This window comes from Carya illinoinensis, chromosome 3, assembly GCF_018687715.1.
Source record: "Carya illinoinensis cultivar Pawnee chromosome 3, C.illinoinensisPawnee_v1, whole genome shotgun sequence".
Classification (NCBI taxonomy): Eukaryota; Viridiplantae; Streptophyta; class Magnoliopsida; order Fagales; family Juglandaceae; genus Carya; species Carya illinoinensis.
The window spans coordinates 10,849,867-10,870,793 of NC_056754.1; the positions used below are offsets into that span (position 1 = coordinate 10,849,867).

General features: G+C 33.7%; 3 protein-coding genes across 3 annotated transcripts; 2 read left to right on the top strand and 1 right to left on the bottom strand.

The window, feature by feature from the left end:
* Nucleotides 1–1,029: 1,029 nt before the first annotated feature.
* On the top strand, nt 1,030–4,099 carry LOC122303234 (transcription factor LAF1-like). Its single transcript, XM_043114899.1, has 3 exons — nt 1,030–1,315; nt 2,831–2,960; nt 3,167–4,099. The coding sequence occupies exons 1-3, from the start codon at nt 1,177–1,179 to the stop codon at nt 3,786–3,788; spliced, it is 891 nt and encodes a 296-aa protein (XP_042970833.1). The 5' UTR covers nt 1,030–1,176; the 3' UTR covers nt 3,789–4,099.
* A 4,424-nt stretch (nt 4,100–8,523) lies between these two features.
* Nucleotides 8,524–11,271, top strand: LOC122303235 (transcription factor MYB17-like). Its single transcript, XM_043114900.1, has 3 exons — nt 8,524–8,969; nt 9,544–9,673; nt 10,348–11,271. The coding sequence occupies exons 1-3, from the start codon at nt 8,837–8,839 to the stop codon at nt 10,940–10,942; spliced, it is 858 nt and encodes a 285-aa protein (XP_042970834.1). The 5' UTR covers nt 8,524–8,836; the 3' UTR covers nt 10,943–11,271.
* Nucleotides 11,272–11,550: 279 nt separating this feature from the next.
* Nucleotides 11,551–14,826, bottom strand: LOC122303236 (remorin-like). Its single transcript, XM_043114902.1, has 5 exons — nt 14,516–14,826; nt 13,451–13,501; nt 13,270–13,357; nt 12,460–12,541; nt 11,551–11,953 (listed from the first exon to the last, which is right to left on the bottom strand). Exons 1-5 carry the CDS (start codon nt 14,715–14,717, stop codon nt 11,753–11,755), a joined length of 624 nt encoding a protein of 207 aa, XP_042970836.1. The 5' UTR covers nt 14,718–14,826; the 3' UTR covers nt 11,551–11,752.
* Between the last annotated feature and the right edge of the window lie 6,101 nt (nt 14,827–20,927).

The window sequence follows — 20,927 nt, forward strand, 5'->3', positions numbered from 1 at the left end:
GGTCTGGCATTGCTGGAGCTAGCATATGATGCTTGCCAGGCATATCCGATCAAAATCATACTCTATATCTAACATTGATCAAAACGTGAATTTACAGATAATTATTGAGTATCCCAAACAAGTTGACAGAACTAAATTCTAATTGTATTTATGTGGCATGCGGGCAATTGTATTGTCAAAGTTGCATTTGTGTTTATGGTACCATTATATCCCATTTAAACAATAAAAGACAAGATACTTTCAAACTTTTTCAAAATTTAGTGTCATACCCAAGAGAATTACAATTTTTAAAGAAAATATTTTCTATTGAAGCCTAAATAAACAGCCCATAAATTCCCAAAACTTTAAGGCACTACAAGAGAAGCGGACTTTTGTGATCAAAATTTAGTGACCAAAATGACTATTTCCTACAAAAACCGTTGGAAATAATCTTTTTGGTCACTAAATTTGAGTTACAAAAGCCCACTTATCTTGTAGTAAGGACAGCTAGTCTAAAAAAATTAGTCCTAAAGTGGTACAGAAAAGTCTTGCTACCCAATCTAATAGAGTGATCCCATTGTACATAAGAGTAATGATATCTATACAATATATTTCAATACGCATGTTATAAAATAAAGATATTTTTATAAAATGATGTTAGTTTTATAGGGTATTTTGTAAAAATATCCCTCATTTTAAAATATTATTGTATAAAGTGTTGTAAAAAGTGACGTGTATTTATTACTTTTCTAAACGTTTACGTATGATTGCGTAGAATTTTTTTTTCAAAAAGAAAAAAAAAAAAAAACTTAGAACTTTTTATATGTAGGTTAAAGTTAAACAGAGAAGAACAAAACAAAAACAATTCAAGATTCTTTAACGCTTTGTTAATTCCTATGATTTTTGGAAAGAAGTAGACTTCAACTAATCATTGCTTTAAATGCCAAAGTCTTTCTGGTCAGCTGGCCAATACTGTTCTGCTACCAATCAGCCCATCACATATAGAATCTCTCTCTCTCTCTCTCTCTCTCTCTCTCTCTCTCTCTGTCTGTCTCTCTCTCTGTGAGACACATGATACAAACAGATCATGTGTCATAGATCAGGCACATATCATATATAGAACAGATACAGATACAGATCATAGATCAGGCACATATCATACAGCTAGCTAGCCGTTGTTAAAACTCAATTTGGAAAATGGGGTGCAAGTCATCAGAGAAGCCAATAAAGCCGAAACACAGAAGGGGCCTGTGGTCACCCGAAGAAGATCAAAGGCTTCGAAACTACGTTCTCAAACATGGGCATGGCTGCTGGAGCTCCGTCCCCATAAACGCTGGTGAGTTCGCTATACTCCTTACAAAGTCGTGATCTATTAATGCATTGCGATCCATGGTACGTACCGTATGTCTTGCTTATGGGTGCTAATTAAACTTCTTAATGTGTATTGTAATTTCCTTCTTCTTTTTTAAAATATTCTCCCAGCTTTATCATCCTTTTACAGAAATATATCGACGAATGATTGTTTCAAACTTGTCAATAGGCCTATAATTACTGTTACATTGTTTGGTAGGAATCTGTCATGGGTTTTTGCTTGATAAAAGGGCCGACTGGAATTCGTTGACTTCATTAGGATCTAGCCTCATTGATCCACCCCAACTAAGCAATAATTTAGATCTTTAAACTCGAATTAGTGCCTACTTTTAACATCGATATATAAATATAAATCCATCCGAAAAATAAACTCAGCCAGTGCTAGTTAATAAATATTCGATCAACGTGGGTATCATGTATAATTTGACGTGGGCTACTGCATGATGAAAAAGGAATTCATGTCTGCGGCTTAATTGGGTTAGAATAATTAAAACAGAATTGTTAAGTGGTGAGGAAAATATCAAAGGAATAAATAACGATGAATCAATATATAGCATAAACTCATTTATAAGTTTTTTTCTTTATTGGAAAAGTAATAGGAAAATGATATATAGAAGAGTACTTAAGTGTAGGAAATTCAAAAAGACAAATAATGGGAGATCAATAACCACTCTAACATCAAAGTCATTTTTTTTCCTCTCTATTGAATTGGTAATCATGTATGGTAGGAAACCTGTCGTCTTCAAACATCTATTTAATGATCTTAATGTCAAAAAATCGAATGACTTTATTGGGGAAAACAATGCAATGAAATGTCTTTTTAGTGCGAATTAAGGTTTGGGTTATACATATAGGTTAATATATAAGCTAAAAAGAAAAATAAGATAATTATAAAATAAAATGATGAGGTGTCTGATCTATACATATAGGTTACAAAGGGAATGTTTCCGAAATTGTACAGATAATATAAGATTACAAATTCTTTTTTCTCTCATGGAGGAGACACCGATCGAAACGTAGCTTGTTTGTTTAAACTACTTGTTTTACTATTTTGTGAAAGTGATTCTAGTTCATGATATGTATACACATACACATGACATACATACATACATATATATATATATATATATAAAATAAGAGACACGCTTGCTATTTTTGGGTGTTTTACTACTAGAACTTGTACGTTTACTTTACGAATTTTACAGTACTGTCATTAGTTGATAATTTATTTATTTATTTTTAGGGAGATAATAGGATAGATCTCAAGCCAACAGCCAGAAATTAAATTCGTGGTAAATGTGAAACTAATATTGTTGGCTCTAGAAAGATTGATGATGACTGCTAGTTTTTTTCACCTTTCTGAAAAGACAAAAGAAAACTCAACTTTTTGCTTGAGCCGACCAAAATTATGTTGGATACATCCTCATCAATTGACCTTTTTTTTTTTTTTTATCCCTCATCCTACAAATTTTACACTCAGGCTTGCAGAGGAACGGAAAGAGCTGCAGATTAAGGTGGATTAACTACTTAAGGCCAGGACTGAAGCGAGGTATGTTTTGCGAGGAAGAGGAGGACACAATCTTAACCTTGCATCGCATGTTAGGCAACAAGTAAGCAATTACGAAGGGTGCATGCGGTACTTCCCTTATGTTTTAAAATTATGTTTTTAATTAGTGCCTCAAATTCTAGTACATTAATGTTCTCAATTCCATGGTCAAAGGTGAAAACAAAGGAAGTAATTTTGGTCCATGATGCAAATACGTACTTAAAAGCTCTCCAAAAACCAATCACGTACGTACTGTTGTTCAATGAGCAGGTGGTCTCAGATAGCGCAGCATTTACCTGGAAGAACAGATAACGAGATAAAGAACTACTGGCATTCTTATCTGAAGAAGAAAGTGGCCAAGGCTGAAGAAATGAAAGCTCACATCAAAACTCAGTATACAAGTTCAAGCTCAGACATTAATATGGATTCTTCATCCTCTCCCAAAAGGTCGGCAATCGGAGTTCCAATTTACGATTCAGTACTTGGACATGTGGGAAAATCACTAAAGTGTACTGATCAGGAATCCGTTCCACAGACTTCATGTGACTTCCCTGGGGATCAGGCTAACTGTAGCAGCTTCTTACCAAAGGTTTTATTTGCTGAGTGGCTTTCCCTAGATCATGTCCATGGTTGGAACAATATTGCAGATTCAGGTGAGGGACTAATCTCCAGATCAGATGCTCCTAATTCTCATAATCCAAACTTCCAGTTCACTCCCATGCATGGCTTTTCATCAAATGATGGAGCATATGGTGGCCAGTTTCACAACATGCAAAGCCATGCTTCGGCCACTGAGATGTTTAATTCACAGTTTAAGTTTGAGGATCAATTTATCTCCGGGGATGATGTATGTCGTGATCTCAACATGAACAATGATGTGATGTATATATAACTAGGGAAGGTTTCAAAGGCGACATCATGCATGGAAGAATAACCACTAATTATTCTTTAATAATAATAATAATATATATCGGCACTGATAAAGAAACGTACCTCTAAAAATTATTGAAAGTAATTTACTCCTTTGACTATGAAACTAGCCGTTGGAGATGAGATAAGTTTAATTAGAAGCTATTCTTCTATTGGAGTGCTTTTGGAGAAACCCTTGTCATTTATTTCATAAAATCAAAGTGCCCAATACTTTTTGTCCTCTATCTTCTCTTCATGTGCTGCTCTTGATGTGGTCCTTGATGTGATGATCTTTCTGTAATATTACGGTTTGTTAAAGCTTGATCAGCATGGATCTAGAACTGAAATTCAAAGAAGAATGACTGTATATATGACTCCACAGATTTTCATAATTCCCATTAGCTTAAATATTATATATGTTCACCAATATTAGTGCAAAGTTTTTTAAAGCTAGCTTATACGTACTGCGATGATTCTTGCAAGAGGTTAGGGTACGTCCACCTATATATAAGGTGGAAGAGAAATATATAATAGCATTACAACTTGGGTTTCCTTTCACCATGATGATCTTAACCAGTCCTCGAAGGCCCTCAAATTATACAAACCAATTACAAATAGGTTTTAAGGCTAATTTAGTAATTGACTCTCACTTACAAAAAAAAAAAAGCATTTATAATGAGTTATTTGTGACAAGAACGATTATTTGTGATGAGAATTGACTTGTTTAGATAGAAAATAATCATTTTTGCAGCAAATAATTAACCATAAATAAACATTTTTCTTGTAGTTGTGTCTCAAGCTAGGTCACGTAGTACTATGGCTAGCTGATTATGCAACAATCAGCTTGTAATATTCATTTTGGGAGACACACTACAAGAAAATTGGTTGTTAATAGTCTTTTCGCCGCTATAAATTGGCCGCAAAATGCCGTTTTCCTTGTAGTGACATTAGAAGCCATTCACTTGCAACCCAAAAAATAGAAAGCAGAAACTATATATAGGCAAATTAATCAGTATATATGTGGGAATCTCGAGTACGTTTACCCCTCTTCTCTCTGTTCAACATCAATCATGAGTCTATGACTATTGCCTTAACGTACATGACTCAGTACTGGACACAAGAATATCTCGAGAGATATATTGATCTAGTTTGATTGAGTTTCTAATACTAGCATAATTATCGTTTTGACCATATCACATGTAAATCTTGCCAATCTTCTCTAACTCCGGCCTGTTGCGAGTCTTGTAGATGATGAAAAGCTAGCTTTCTTAGATACGAAGAATCGTACAATGTGATGGAGAACATACCATTCTCCACCAAGTATCTTAACAGCAAAAGATAAATTGAGTAAAATAGAGAAATACCATCATCGATCACTGCTTGCTTATGATATTTGGTGATTAATGCAGTATGCTATGGCTTATGGTGATCAGCTTCTTTAGTTTTTGGTTACATTGTTAGATATTAGTTTCTGCAAAATGCCAATCCAAACTCTAACACCTCCTTCCTCTAAGAGCACATTAACCAGATTGTGCACAATTAATAAATTGAAATACTACCAATATTAACAAAAACATGACTGCATGTGATCATGGCTTTCTAGAAATCCATAAAGATGATATTATTGCAATATGGTGCTTATTAACCAGGCCGCAAATGCCTAGATATGGGGAGGAACAATTATGAATATTAAATGCAGATGAAAAATTCTACCCAGCATATGTGGTGTAAGGTTGTGGTAAATGAGTATTAAACTCTACACCACACATTTATTTTCATTTTTTATCCTTTTCATTTTCTTCCCTCAACAAACGTGTGGTGTAACTGTGTAGGACCTACGTGGCCCCCTCGAAATTTTTTTAAAAATTCAAAATATACCCTATATTTTATTTATAATTATATAAGTATATTATATAATTACCCCCCCCCCCCCAAAAAAAATCTACAATCCCCACATGTTCTCTAACTTTTTTTAAAATTTCAATATATCTAGAAATTTCTTTCTCCAATTTCTTTTTTCTATAGTTTCGGAATTCTGTATAATTTCTATATATTATTTATTTTTAAAGATGTGGCCTCATCAAAATTAAATTAAAACTAAGTTTAGAAAAAATAATAAACTTATTAATCTGGATCTCAAAATTTTTTGTTATACTATATTAGACTTCTTAATATGGAATCTAAAGTAAAAATAAATTAAAAAATCATTTAAGGTTAAAGATTTACATGAAAAATAATTGAGAGATTTTATCCACTAGACTTCATTGAATAAAAAAAAAATATGTAAGATGTCAATTATAGTACGTTATATACTTAATATGACATGAAAATATCTAGATTTTTTGTAAAACTTGATAAACTAACTTACGTATATATTAGAATGAAAGATAACCTTCTAAAAGACCACTTGATAGTTTCTATGAAGAAAATAAATTTTAAATATTTCATTACAAAAATAATAATGAATTAATATTATTCCATTAAACATTATCGTAAGAAATTTGAAACATTTATTAATTTGTGTTTTTTATAATTTTATTTATATGTATAGGTAGCAAATTATTGAGATTTAGTTTTATATATAATCATATTTTTATAATTTTTGAGTTTCTTTTTATTTTATATAAATGTGTCGCACAGTAGAAAAGTTGAATCCCTCATAAAATTAGTTCATAGTTCTGTCACTGGGTGTATGACTGGAAGTAGAAGAACTATTTGCAATACTTTGGAGAACTTTTAACTAAAAGAAATGATTTGTACAAGTTTCAAATAGGCAAATTTCATATGAGCCTTTATAAAAAAGTAAAGACCACTTAAAAATGTATAAAAAAATTATTTTTTATTAGTATGATTCACTTTTTTACAAATAATTTATATAAAAATTATCGACTTAAATTTGTACATAATATTACTAAAAAAAAAACAACTGAAAAGAAAGAGGGATACTAATTAAAGCAGTGATAATCAACGAGGATGGTCATCTTGAAAGGTATCAAGGCTCCTCTAGCTGGAGATTTCTCTGAGTAGTCTGCCTGCTGCTCAAAATATGATCAGAAGTTGTAATTTTCTTCACTCATATACCTGCATGGGTCCTAGCCTGTGGGAGAGGCAACCCTTGCATCCCTCACCCTTCCAACTATGGTTAGCTTAACCATAATCCGAAGAGATTATGGATTGGATCTCCTAAATTAAAGTTATAGGGTTGGTAAATGTTCCGAGACAAAAAGCTCTGAGTACGTACGGTAAGAACATTCATTTCCTTGTTTCTTCCGCAGATTTTTTCTCCCTTTTTTATCTTTCGCGAGCTCCTGTACTTTCCCTTTCACATACATGTTTTTCTACGCTAAACTATCTAGTTGGCAAATTCATAACATCATCAGATTTATACCATTTGAGTTGCATTCAATGTAGATGAGTTGGGATTTGGCTGAAAGTTTACGTTGAAACATTTTGAGATTGTAAAGTTTATGGGAAAGAAGCTGACACTTCCCGTTTGTAATTGGAATATAAAAAATGAACAGAAGCGGTATTATTCAATGCAAGCTAATGAAGTTCACGGTAAGTCAGCGGAGAAGCATTAATGCCGTACGTACAAGTCGGTTCCAAAATCTGGCGAAAAAGTTTGAACTGAACTCAATGAACAGATCGATACAGAGTGTCTGTCTAGTCGTAATTCATTATTTTATTTACGAACTCCGATGAATGAATTGCTCTCAGTCACACTTTATTTCATGCACCCCGATCCTTCTGAACTTTGTTTTTGGTTTAATTAATCAATGTAGATTCGCTTTCAACTGCAATGCTTGCAAATGCTGAGTCGAAGCCACGTACATTGACAATTATTTGACAGACGCACTCTGAACCACAAAATTTCTTCTGCGGTTCTGCCCGGCCTACTCGATCCATCTCGGTCGTTACTTTCCAGAAAAAGGACATTAATGCATGCAAGTTGAATGATCACCTGATCAACAAGACAAAACAATTTCATTTCAAGAAGCTGAGTTTGGGCGTGATTTAGCTAGAAATATTGCATCAGGACATGATCAGCAACCTTTATTTACACAACGTATGTTTTCATCTACAGTATCATGACCTCTCTGGTACTATTTTTTTTTTCCTAACCATCTCTCTGCTAGTATAAAGAACATCTAGCAAGTGGTCGAACGTCGATCACAACTTTCATATTAACTCAATTTCAATTTCAACAGTAGTACAGCTCTCGTGGATAAATCTGCCATCATTGCTCCAGCCTGTCATGGTACCAATAATTGCCTAACAGAAACTGATGTAGGACAAGTTAGATTGAGAAGATTTTTTTTTTTTTTCCTCGGCAAGCAAGATATATGTTAATTACAACACATAGAGGGGTGGGAATTCTCAATAATTTTTCATCGTTAAATTCTATCAAGTTATAAAAAAGGAAAATAACTTTTGAAAATAGAAAATAAAATTTCTATCAATTTCATTTTCTTTTTCAAATGGCATGGTCTGCATGAAACTATAAACCATACACTTGCACAAATCATTTTTCATGTATGAGTGACATGAGATCCCTAAATCTTTTGGTGTCCCATGTATTTATTATGTCAATATACCGTCATTAATAGGCCTGCCGGCCCCTTTGATGTGTGGTCCTTTGATTAAATTTAAAGTTTTTTTCATTTAGATACGGTACTCACTATTCACTGGACACTGGTGCGTTCTGCTTCTTTTGGGCCCTGGTAATAAACTTCAATATTTTCTATGAAAATGGCTCATCAACCAAGCAGTTCATGCTGGGAAAGTACAAATAAATGCAACGCTGGGTCCAGAAAGCCTGCCGATTTTCCACCACATAGGATCAACATAATACACCAGCATTTATGGCCGTCAGGTCCAGGTGAAAAATCCCGTCACCCCGATTCTGTCTCCCGGCCTTGCTCTTAAACATGGGAGTAACATCTCTCTGTGGGCTAAAAGTATATCAAAGTCGCAAAGGGAGGTTCGACATTGTGTAAATGAGCTAGGTAGCTAGCTAGCTAGGTGGTAAGGATGGGAAGGGCACCGTGTTGTGACAAGGAGGGAGTAAAGAAAGGGGCCTGGACTCCTGAAGAGGACCAAATCTTGGTGCAGTACATCAACAACCACGGCCATGGTAGCTGGCGTTCCCTCCCCAAGCATGCTGGTAATTCTTCTTCTTCTTTTTTATTTTTTTTTTCTTCTGGAATTGCGTTGCTAAGCGCAATTGGAAGTAAAAGCTCTCTTTTTTATTTTTTTTGTTGGGCTGCTAATATATCTGATGATTTAAGGCGGTCGTCTTAGCATCTATAAGATGCCGTTACCTGTTGTTGGAAGACATATTTTGCTGGGTAAAAGGTGACGCGCATTCTTCTTCATGATCATGACTTTTCTTTCCTTTACTCTTTAACGTGTGGAGAGAGAGAGAGAGAGAGAGAGAGAGAGAGAGAGAGAGAGAGAGAGATTTCTAGATTATTATCTTTTTTTTCCTGTTGAGTAGCATACGGTTGGATATTCTGCCATTTTGACACGTTTAAGATGATTCATAATATTTCCATTGTTTTATATTTTCATGGTGCATCTTCGACTTCAAGCACATGCAAGCACATAATGTGGCTGTCCACTTTTGGATTACGAGTAGATTGTGCTTCACCGAGCTAGCTTTGAATGCCTGCGTTAATTAACCCTCTCAATTGTCAGAATTTTTAAGTAATGAACTAATTAATATGGCTTTGACTTAGGTCTCCTTCGATGTGGAAAGAGTTGTCGGCTTAGGTGGATAAACTATCTTCGTCCTGACATAAAACGTGGTCCCTTTTCTCCAGAGGAAGAGGATGCTGTCATTCAGCTCCATGGAATGCTCGGTAACAGGTACGAGTTAGCGGTCATTCTTTGCTTCTCTTGCTAGCTCTCGCTTGGGGGTTTAGTGTATATTTGTAGAATAACGTTATGCTCTCCTCAAACTCCTAGGCAATTATATTTCTGCACTCTCTCCGTCTCAGATATGAGTGATGTTACCTTGATGCATAAATCACCTTGTAGATTTGATAGCTTGTTCCTTGTATGTATATAAAGGTGGATTCGGCAATGTACTCAACTTGAGCTTCGAATTTGTGATAAATCAAGTTTTGATACATTTGGAGGGTTAATTCAGACATGCATTTTACCAAACAATGGCACAATGCTCGTGGGTCTACATTGGATTACCTTATATGCAAAGCACCTGGACATTATTATTACTAGGCGGTATTGTATTAGATGGCAATATAAAATAATTCAATTATTTGGGCTCTCCTGATTTTCCAAATATAATTGTCTCAAACAGACATCAGAACCAGGTTGCCCTGGCTTGCAATACTTCTGTATAAATTTTGATATCTTCCACCTTATCTTTGGAATATTAAAGAAAAATCAATTGACTTTAATTCCAGGCTTGTAAATCTTGAAATCAGTATTGATAAGAATGTTTCTGTTTATTTGTTCTAAATTTTTTCCATGGATTGTGTTACCAATAAATGGACCTTGTGTTTTTAATTTCCCTGTAGGTGGGCTGCCATAGCATCACAAATGCCCGGAAGAACAGACAATGAGATTAAGAACTTTTGGAACACTCATTTGAAGAAGCGTCAGCTTTGCACCGTCCAGAGACCATGGATGCACAAGCCCTCATCCAAACTGGAGCTAAGCAACGTCGAATCTGAATCTCCTTCCACCCGCCACATAGTACAATGGGAGAGTGCCAGAGTCGAGGCAGAGGCTCGCTTGTCAATGGAAACGTTACTGCACAAGCCATCATCGATGGGCAGGACAGATTCTGATTACTTCCTCCGTCTATGGAATACTGAAGTTGGAGAATCATTTCGGAAGATGAATGGGAAAGATGGGGAAGCTTGCCAAAGCCCCGTCTCTCAAGCATCTTCACCTGTAAAATGTGGTTCAGGTTCTCAAGCAAAAAACACCAGGACCTGGGGCGCCACGAACATGACTCCAGAACAAGAAGACAGCTATAGACCAATGATAGAAGACGCAATGGCCAGCCCGAATTCTCTCAGCTCTAACAATCACATCGATTCTTCCAATACTGCAGCATTCAACTTACTGCTAGATTTCCCAGATGGTGATGATGTCTTCCAAGTATAGACAATTTGGCTCGACACTAAAATGTGAACACAAGATGCCTCTTTCCGGTCTTGCATTGCGCGAGTTTTTAGCTAGGCAGATGGTCTGGCACCTTCTGTTTTGCCATATGTGTATCTTCTTTTGAGTCCAATTGGTTTCCTAAATTTTCTCGCCAAATGTTCCTCTTGATTACAGCTTCATTGTAATCAATCATATGGGCCTAGAAGTACAGTAGAAGTTTTTGGTATATTCACTTTCAGGTTCCACCACAGGAAGTGTGTGAATTTGTGGGGAAAGGTGTATTTTGACGCCGGCAACATTTTAGAGTGAATGTCTCTTTATTTCTATTAGGAGAATTTTTAAGGGCACGATACCAAAATTAGTTTTTTATGATTTGAAACGAGTGACCATGTTTAGGGGCGACAGCGACTTTCAATTACTCAGTCTACCTAAAAATATATGATGGATTATTCCAGAGATAAATATAGCTGGAAAAACGTCGTGTCGAAGTCGATGGTAAACTTTCAACGTCCAATTTGTATTTATTTCCCTCTATCCTTCGTATATATAAAAGGTATTGACTCAAATTTATTTTAAAAAAATAAATGCAAACAAATCTTACAACATGGTTTCAGAAAACTCCCTGATTCCATCCAATACTATACATGTTTTTTTTTTTTTTTTTACAAACTAATAAGTTAGGTTTTCTTCAAAATTCAGATGCAATATACACACACATAAATCACTGTGACACACAACAGCAACGTATTGATCTCCAAACGAATAATGACTACAAATAATTCAAACACATTTCAACCAGACCTGAAATTTCTAGGCTGAAAAACAACCAAGGAGCTTCTTTGGACCAGTTCCAGTGGCCCGGTATTTTGCAGCCATTTCCTCTGCCTTGAGAATATCTTCCCCACGTCTAGCTTCAGTCATTGCCCTCTTTTCTTCTGCCGCCTTGTGTATCATAGCTACTTTGTTTTTCATTTTTTCCACATATTCAGCCTTCTGCTTCTCCAACCTTTCCTGCTCACAATAGAAATGTGTTATGTCATTACAACATGAAGCAAGTTCATAATCATTGTTGTCTCCTATGCTGGAGATTCTGATTTTACCTAGACTCCTTTTCTTTGGCAGAGAATAATCAGTACTTAAGCCACCAACTCAGTTTGGAGGTAACACATGATTTGCTTTCACTTTCTTATTTAGTTTTAATCAATTTATAAAACCTAAATCATAGAATTACAATGTAGTTCTAGCTTACAGGATCCAATTGACAGCATGGTAGTGGTAAATTAAAATACCTTACTAGGTTGATCAAATAGCACGTGGAACAAGTACACTTTGAAGTAGTTTTTCTTTTTCCTTTGGGTGGGGGGGATGGAGATTGGCTCGAAGTAATAGAGTAGGACTTTTGGTACAATACCCCTGATGCCTCCTATGGTTTGATGCAATTCTATTGGCATCCTCGGGTTTCCACTTAATTGCAGCACATTATGTTCTAAGAACACCTTGAAAGGAAGACTCGTTACCTCAATCTTTTTCAACTCAGCCTCTATAGATGCTTTCCTGCTGTTCTCCCACGCTCCAATGGCAGATAACTTTTTATGAGCCCTTTTCAATAATTTCAACATAGTTTTAGTATGCAAAATTTAGATCGAAATATGTCAAAAACGGAAGTTATTAACTGCAATCTCATGTTATTTTCTAACATAGAAGTAACGAGCCATGATAACCAATCAGCAGAAAAACAAAAACAATTCGATACAACTCCAAATCAGTTGTGCAATTATCTGATTTGTTTTTGGTTAAACTTCGTGTTATGTAAATATTAACAAAGTAGCTTTCAGATTTCATAAATTGTACCCGTTTGTACCTAGGTAACAAATATTGGACGGGCACTGAATCTTCTGAAACATGAATGATGAATTTTCTGAAAACGATATTATTAAGATATAGGCACATTACACACACTTTTTTAGCTGAACCGAGAATTAGGTTAGATGAATGCAGTAAGAGACAAACTCTTGAGAAGTGAGAATTTCCATTCAATTGGTTCATTAAAACAACTCACCAATTTCATTCTAATTCTTTTTCTATGGTGTAAATCTATTTTTGAAAAGTATTCACAAGATCAATATCTTCACAAAAAATGGCACCATAGCACAGTAGACTCGAATAACTATGCTAAAACACAGGGTCAAGTTTGCTGGTGTGCTAGGTTTTGGTCAAAGCTTGTTTCTCATGTTCTTTGCTTAGCTCCTCAGTAACAATTAGACAGTAATACAGATAGGACCTTCCCATAAATACTCAAAAGAGCAAGTGCTCAAGAAAGTGCATACTTGTTCTCTGCTTTGGATTTTTCACTTTCTTCCCATGCCTTGATTAGTGATATCTTCTTCTCTGTTGCAACTCTTGCAAGCACAGTGTCTGAGATAATTTTGAGTTAATTAGCTAATCCTAGTATAATATATACATTGGAGGTACAAGGACAAGGAAGGTAACATTAAGATTTGAGATTACCTCGGTTGATAGAACCCTCAGTACTTTTCTGTTCGGCATGCTCTGGAGCCTCTGGCAAAATTGATTCGTTTTAGAAAAATAGGCAAATTACAAACATTGCTAAAGCCTAAGAGCTTCATCCACACACTGATAATAGTCTAATAGAGAAACTGCAGATAAAGAGTGAATAACCTATATATGAGAAGACAATCGGAACACCGTGAACACCATGGATTATGATTTTACAAAGGGATGTGCTGGGTCTACATAACGATCTTGCAAAGGAAATTTACAAATTGTTATGGCTTAAGGCGATACATCAGATCTACTTTTGAATTAAAACAACTTTATAATTTGACGTATCACACCTCGTCAATTTGTAAACTTATTTTTGTAAGATGTCTTGTAAACCAAGCATTTCTCTTTCACATAATAGCATCGGTTATACTAGGGATTTGATATAGTATTTGATTATAAAGGTTACAATTATTGTTTGTACTGATAAAATAAAGGTGAAAATTATTGTTTATATAAATGGATGAGGAAGACACCATCTGAAGCTGATAAAGTAGTTGTTTGGATCCAAATAACAAAAGATTTTCCATCTCAAAGTTTTTACAAATCAGAGAAATTGAAACAACGAAGAATCCATATAAACACAAAGACGTGCTCCATTTGGCTGTCTAGAAAGAGTAGGACACCGAAAGATTCAAATTCAAAATTATCAGATTAAGATTCCAGGGTATTAAAAACACACTCTCAAAACAAATTAAGACAATAAGATACGTATAAATAAAAAAAAGATACGTATCAACCTCAGTTCGAATAAAAAGAAACGACATAAAAAGATGAGCCCGTACTTTTACTTTTTTTCATCAACCAAACACATGTCAAGGTCCAGCTAAAAGCAGTCGTCAAAAAGTAGGCAGAGACATAACGCTCAAATAAGATCAAAGAGACATGAACTTTTATCTTATTTTCTCATCAACCTAACGGACGTTGAAGTTTAAGCTAACCTTTTTTTTTTTTTTTTTTGGGGGGGGGAGAGAAAAATTGGTAAAACGAGAGAGAGAGAGAGAGAGTTACTTTCAACGACGGCAATTGCTTTGTTGTCATCGGGCTTGTGTTCAGGAGGAGGAGCTGGAATTACGGATTTCTCCTCGGTGACATCTTTGGGAGGTTGTTCGAGGTGTTCTGTTGCCGGAGGGGGAGGCGCAGGCGCAGGCTCAGGCTCAGGATCCAAGGGGGCTTCGGGCTCGACCTTGACGGCGGGTTCTTGCTCTGCCATGTCTCTGCTAAAATCGGTAACGAAGACAAGACAGGGAAAGAGAGAGGGAGAGAGCTAGAGTGAATTTGAGAGAGTGAATAACAGGTTGGTTGGGCTAATAAAATAATAAGAATAAAGTTGGAGGAGTTTTGGGTGGGATGTCATTATAAGGTACAGATGTCCTATTATGAGTTGGCAAAATGGCACTCCGGTTCTGCCTCCCAACCCCCAAAGTCTCAGATAAAAGTTCTATTTTAATGGGATCGGATTCTACCAAGAGAATTCTTTTCTTATCATTTTTTTAATATTTTTTTAACATTCTTAACCATTAAAAACAATTTTAAAAATATATAATTTTACTAATATTCACTTTATTAACTATTAAATAAAATTAAAAATTAAAAAAAATAAATACAAAATTAATAATAAATAAATAATAAAATAATAATAATTCTATCATTTTCCTTTTATCAACCCACAGATATGACGAATTTTTTAAAATATAAAAAATATGCCGAATTTTCTTTTATCTATATTTACATGTCCGTTATTTAAGTACAAATCCGTTGTCAACTTCTTGTTCTCTGTACGTATAATACTTCTTAAAAATCTATATTCTTTCCATTAATATTTTTAAAAAAAATTATTATAATTATAAAAAAATATATACTTTTACTTTTTGAGAAGAATATATATATATATATATGTTAAAAGGGTACGAACGTTAATAATTATAGTTTTTTCAGTTTTTCTCAAATTATTAATAAGTATCATTTAGTACCTTTTCATCATAATAATAAATTATCTTAATTGGAAGTGTAAATGAAAACATATTGAAAATTTAATATTTTTTGATCAGTTAGAAAGGACGTTAATATTCAAGTTATTCGTCGCATGCTGAGGAGCTTTCAACATGTTCAGATTTTACATGTCAGCAGGCTAGGCAACGTGGCAGCATCAGTTAACAAGGAATGCATGGAATGTTAAGGGTATTGATATGTGGTGGGAATGTTGTCCAATTCTTTTGTATCACAAGCTGTATGGCTTGATAGAAACAATATCTTGTAATGATTTTTATTATTAAAATGAATGATTCATTGGCTATACTTATAAAAATATATATAAAAAAAAAGGAGGTTATTAATTTCGATTTCTCACAAATTAAGAAAATGAAAAATCCGAAGAATGGCGACCCATTGGGCGCTGCGTACGTACCATTTTCTCCGAACGATCAGCGTCGACCGTGAATCATCTCGCTAGCTTTTATACGAAAATGATGGTGTTGTAATTTTACGAATACGAGGAGTACGCTATAGAAGACACTCCCTATATACCTATTTTCACATTAACTGGAAAAACAAAATATTGTCTTCATGCGTGCGTGGTTGAGATATATATGTGCAAGTAACATCGGCGCCCATGTGGCTGCCGCCGGCCCCCGATACCGATGGATTCAATAATTAATAGCACAGTACAATATATAAAAAATTCTTTAATTCCGTGTCTTGTTAATGACGGAATCTTTGTGGGCCATGTCGTAAAGTGGCCCTATTCCTCTTTTATCGTTATCAATCCAGATCCACCATATCGATCGGCCTGTTCAACGGCTGCTAAACCCCACTTTCCTTTTATTATTAATAGAGTTTTATTACCTATAAATACAGTTGCGTATTAATTTATATATTAATATTAATTTATTTATATTTAAAATTTAAATTAATATTATTTTTAATAAAATTTATTTTTTATCAATCACATCATATTAGTGCACAGATTAATACACAATTATGCTTGTAATTATATTTTTCCTTATTAATATTTTTTGATCTCTCTTTCTTCAAGTCAAGGACAGGATGGGGCGAGGAGTTGAAATTAGATGAAATAAAAATTAAAAATAAAATAAAATATAAATTTTTAATATTATTTTTATTTTAAAATTTTAAAAAATTAAATTATTTATTATAATCATTAGATGAAATGAATTGAAATAAGTTTCGTATCCAAACAAATCAAAATTCTTCTTCAAACTTTGTGCATTTCGTTTTCGCTAAATGAGATTACATTAAGATCATGATTATTATATTAGACGAATGATTTGGGCATTCTTTTTTAGGAACATTCATGCATGGATCATGGTTATACATAGATACATACATACAAACATGATCAGCTGACGTGTCCGTGTGGACCATGTCTTTCATTATAAGTAAAGAGGAGGCAAATAATGTATCATGATTCATGATCCTATAAATTACAAGTACTGGTATTAATAAGACATATTTTGAAAGCGATCATGTAAATATTGTGGAGGAACAATCCTGTTCCAATCGAGTAACAGATGAAAATATTGGAAAAGCAGTAAACCGAATTAGATTTCCACACGCATGACATCATGCTTGCGTTATAGACTTATAGTACTGTACATGTTGCACTTATCTCTTACTGTTACTGTCTCTCTCTCGTAGGCTGGGCCTCACAAAGTAAACACTAGATGTTATGTGCCGCATTTTCTTGGCCACCAACCAATCTACCACTGCCGCCATGTGTAATGTGTATGTGGTCACGACCTCTCACAATCTCAATTCCGAGGACTGGATATTTATAATTTTAAAATGGATAAATATAATGTATTCTTTTTTATAAAATTAAGTAAATTTAAGAATCACGTAAAAGTAAAAAAAATTTAAATAGTAGGTCTCATATATTTTTTTTAAATAGAATATGCAAGTTTTGAAATTAAGAAAAAAAAAAGTTTCACTTCATACATCTTCTTGCAATATTAATTTTTAAAAAAATATATATTTACAATCATAAAATATATATATATATATATATATATATTAAAAAGTGAATATATATAAAATTTATATTAAAAATTAAAATTTTAATAATAAATTCTACTCTTCTTTAAACGAAATAGGCAGTACTTGCCCAACCAACATCTATCTAACGTTACTCTAATCTTAATCCTTAGGATCTATCAGGCCTCTTGCACACTCTTGGCGCGTGCACATAGTAGATTCAGGACTACAAATTAGAGGTATCAATTGTGTTAATGAGTCGTATTCGTATCGTATCAAAATATATATTATATTATATAAGTCAACTCTAACCTAATCCGTTAAATTTATCGTGTCAAAATCTCAAATCTTAATACGAACCATTAGCATAACGAATCGTGTCGTGTTAATCTATTTTGACCTATTAGTAAATATAATGAAATAGGTTAATACGATATAATACGATCCGTTTCAAACTGTTTATGTGAATGTGTTGAATATACTCAAAATTAACCCGTTTGACTTGATTAAATTTAGTAAAATTTTATATATATATTAAAATCACAATATCTATAAAAATTATAAAACTAATTACCAATTTAAAATTATAATCTAAATAATAAAAATATCAAAATTAAAATTCTAACAATTTTACTTTTATATATAAGAGTATAATTATGATTTTTATTTTGTTAACGTGTTATAACGGGTTATAACGTGTTTATAACGGGTTATAATGTGTTAAAATGAATTGACTTATTATTAATCTATTAAATAATTATGTCTTAATAAGTCAGTCTATTTTAATTTAAATCCGTTAAAATTAAATTATATTTTATTATTATTATATCATATTTATATTAAATTAACGAATCGTGTAACACGTTATTACCTTAATACATGCTCATTTCTTATACATACGTAGGAGTAAAACTCGGCCGACAAGGACGTGGAGCAGTGTCGGCGGTTGTAGGATGTTAAGCAGCAGCTGCCACGTTGTGGCCCTCGGATACTTCCAGATTTAGTATGCGAAATATGACGTGTCATTATGCAAGTTTTGAAACGTGGTCCACTCATACGATTTGATTGCTGCCTTCATTATCTTGTTTTCTTTCAATTTTCATTCCAACGTTATTTCAACTCCTAAAAAACGTTGCACACATATATGATTTTTATTATTAATGGACCGTACAAAGTATCTTTATAGTTATCTAATCCCTGTATAAATATATTTATGCACATTCTGTAAAAATAAATAAATAAATTTGAATATAAATTTTCCAAATATTTTCTTATATATATATATATAGATATTTAACGAATGGCTGATAATTGAATCTTTTTTAATAATAACTTGGCTTGTTAATCTGACAAAACCATTTATAAAAAGAGATTCACATGAAGCTTTAGATATTAGGGTACTAAGCAAATTAAAGTGTTTAGTTTAATAATAGAGAGTCAATACTTTCTTTGTTTGCACACTAACATCATTTTCTTTCACTTTCGCCTTCTTATCAAGTAAGCTTAATTTCTTTGGAAACTCTTGCACCAACAGTCCAAAATTAAGAAAAGTATGACTAAAAAAATATAGGGCCGGCCATTCATGATGATATCATTAAATTAATTGAATCTGTATTAATGGATCAATTCGGATGGTTTCAAACAAAAATCTGAAAGATTTATGTGGCTATATATGCATGCTTTGCTTAACGAGGCGGACGTCGTTAAATATGTGATAATCTTGAGATAGCTAATTAGAAAAAAGGGCCTAAAATTATATGTTAAGCATTCATAAGATAAACTAACTATTAAGTCTATATATAATATTTATAACTTTAAAAAAATATATAAAACCAAGAGCGATCAAACGAATTTAAATTAAAATTAAACGTGGCCCTTCATGATCACTTCAAAAGTCATGTCATGTCACTTGTGTAATGGAGCGATTCGTGTATTATATTTTTTTAACGGATTTTATATTAATAAATTTTTTATCACCTTCATCGACCACTCATCACAATGGTGATGAAGGCCACATTAATAATTTAGCAGAAATTGACCTCATGAAAACATACATGCATGTTTATATATTTATCGAAAAAGATATCGATCATTAATTGACATTGATTTTGGTGTCCAATTCAGCGATGGAGATGGCCGGTTACCTCAAGATGCTGCTTCTTGAATCTAGATCTAGTCCATGACTTCTAGATCAGATGCTTTCATCTTCTTCGATCTGCATTGCCTCAGCCATGCATGGTTAGCTCTTTCTCAGCTCGGGGCAATGAAATATTATTCATGTCAATCTTAAGAAACGCAAAAAGTTATACACACGATGATCATGAGTAGGAGGTATAATATATATATATATATATATGTACAATCTTTACAAAGTTTCTAATCAGGATTTTAGGTCTAGTAAGATTTAAGATTTGATGTAATTTCGAATATATATTCTGGTCAGTACTTAAACCCAGATCGAACTACCATTTGATTTTGGATACAAGTCATTTATGGCAAGAAAGCAAACTGCTTTTTCCCCACCTTCATGGACCTGCCTTATAATATATAGTCCTTATCATGTTCCAGGGCAGCCATGCACTCCTTCTCCCTTCCGGCATTTACATTTTGGATCTGGATACAATGCATTTATGGCAAGAAATCGAGTTGCCTTTCACCCCTTTATGCAGAATCCCTTAGTCCTTGTCATCTTCCCAACCGATATTTTTCTCCCTTCCCTTTCCCTTCAAGAATAAAAGGTTACTTTTAACCAATTTCAAAAGTTGAAGCAAACAAATAAAGAAAATCCAAATGAAACCTCTATAAATATATTGCATGTCATGAACTCAACAATTTCTTTTTTATTTTTTATAAAAAGAACAAGGTTTGATTAAACATCAAATAAGGGACGAAAGACCTTCAAAAATTTACCTGACGGATCTCGTAGAAGTGGGGTCGTAAGATTTTAGCCTCGCACTCATACTAGAATGCTTCAAGACCATGCATATTGCATGATCACGATAAACCTAAAACACTACTACAAATTGTCTTCTTAAATTAATTTTACACAAATTAAAATATGTTTCACATGGAAAACAAAGCAAAACATCAAATTCAAGATGATATACCTTTAGAGTTTAGACACTACAACAAATACCATCTTTTGCTGCGATTTTTTTTTTTTTTTTATTTGTCTTGCGATGGCCTTCAATCGGTAAGAACCAGCTATTTGCCTTCCATTAGAGTATTCCCATCCGGTTCCCTATCTCATCCCCATCCCTATATTTTGAAGAAAATTTTAGGGTTTTATGTAAAAAGTGACCTCCATCCGGATCTCCAAATTGCGGTGTAATTTTTTGGGCGCTACAGTAGATCCCCATATATGGGGATCCACTGTACATCCCATCCCAGAATCGCCCCAACGATTTTGTTGCTCCACCCGCGATATCTT

Excerpts from the sequence above, each read along its gene's own strand:
- LOC122303235 (XM_043114900.1), top strand. The coding sequence starts at position 8,837 with ATGGGAAGGGCACCGTGTTGTGACAAGGAGGGAGTAAAGAAAGGGGCC. Across the intron at positions 8,970-9,543 it reads TTCCCTCCCCAAGCATGCTG|GTCTCCTTCGATGTGGAAAG; the intron begins GTAATTCTTCTT and ends GCTTTGACTTAG. Across the intron at positions 9,674-10,347 it reads CATGGAATGCTCGGTAACAG|GTGGGCTGCCATAGCATCAC; the intron begins GTACGAGTTAGC and ends ATTTCCCTGTAG.
- LOC122303234 (XM_043114899.1), top strand. The coding sequence starts at position 1,177 with ATGGGGTGCAAGTCATCAGAGAAGCCAATAAAGCCGAAACACAGAAGG. Across the intron at positions 1,316-2,830 it reads CTCCGTCCCCATAAACGCTG|GCTTGCAGAGGAACGGAAAG; the intron begins GTGAGTTCGCTA and ends TTTTACACTCAG. Across the intron at positions 2,961-3,166 it reads CATCGCATGTTAGGCAACAA|GTGGTCTCAGATAGCGCAGC; the intron begins GTAAGCAATTAC and ends TTCAATGAGCAG.
- LOC122303236 (XM_043114902.1), bottom strand. The coding sequence starts at position 14,717 with ATGGCAGAGCAAGAACCCGCCGTCAAGGTCGAGCCCGAAGCCCCCTTG. Across the intron at positions 13,358-13,450 it reads TGAGGGTTCTATCAACCGAG|ACACTGTGCTTGCAAGAGTT; the intron begins GTAATCTCAAAT and ends AAATTATCTCAG. Across the intron at positions 11,954-12,459 it reads CTGAGTTGAAAAAGATTGAG|GAAAGGTTGGAGAAGCAGAA; the intron begins GTAACGAGTCTT and ends TATTGTGAGCAG.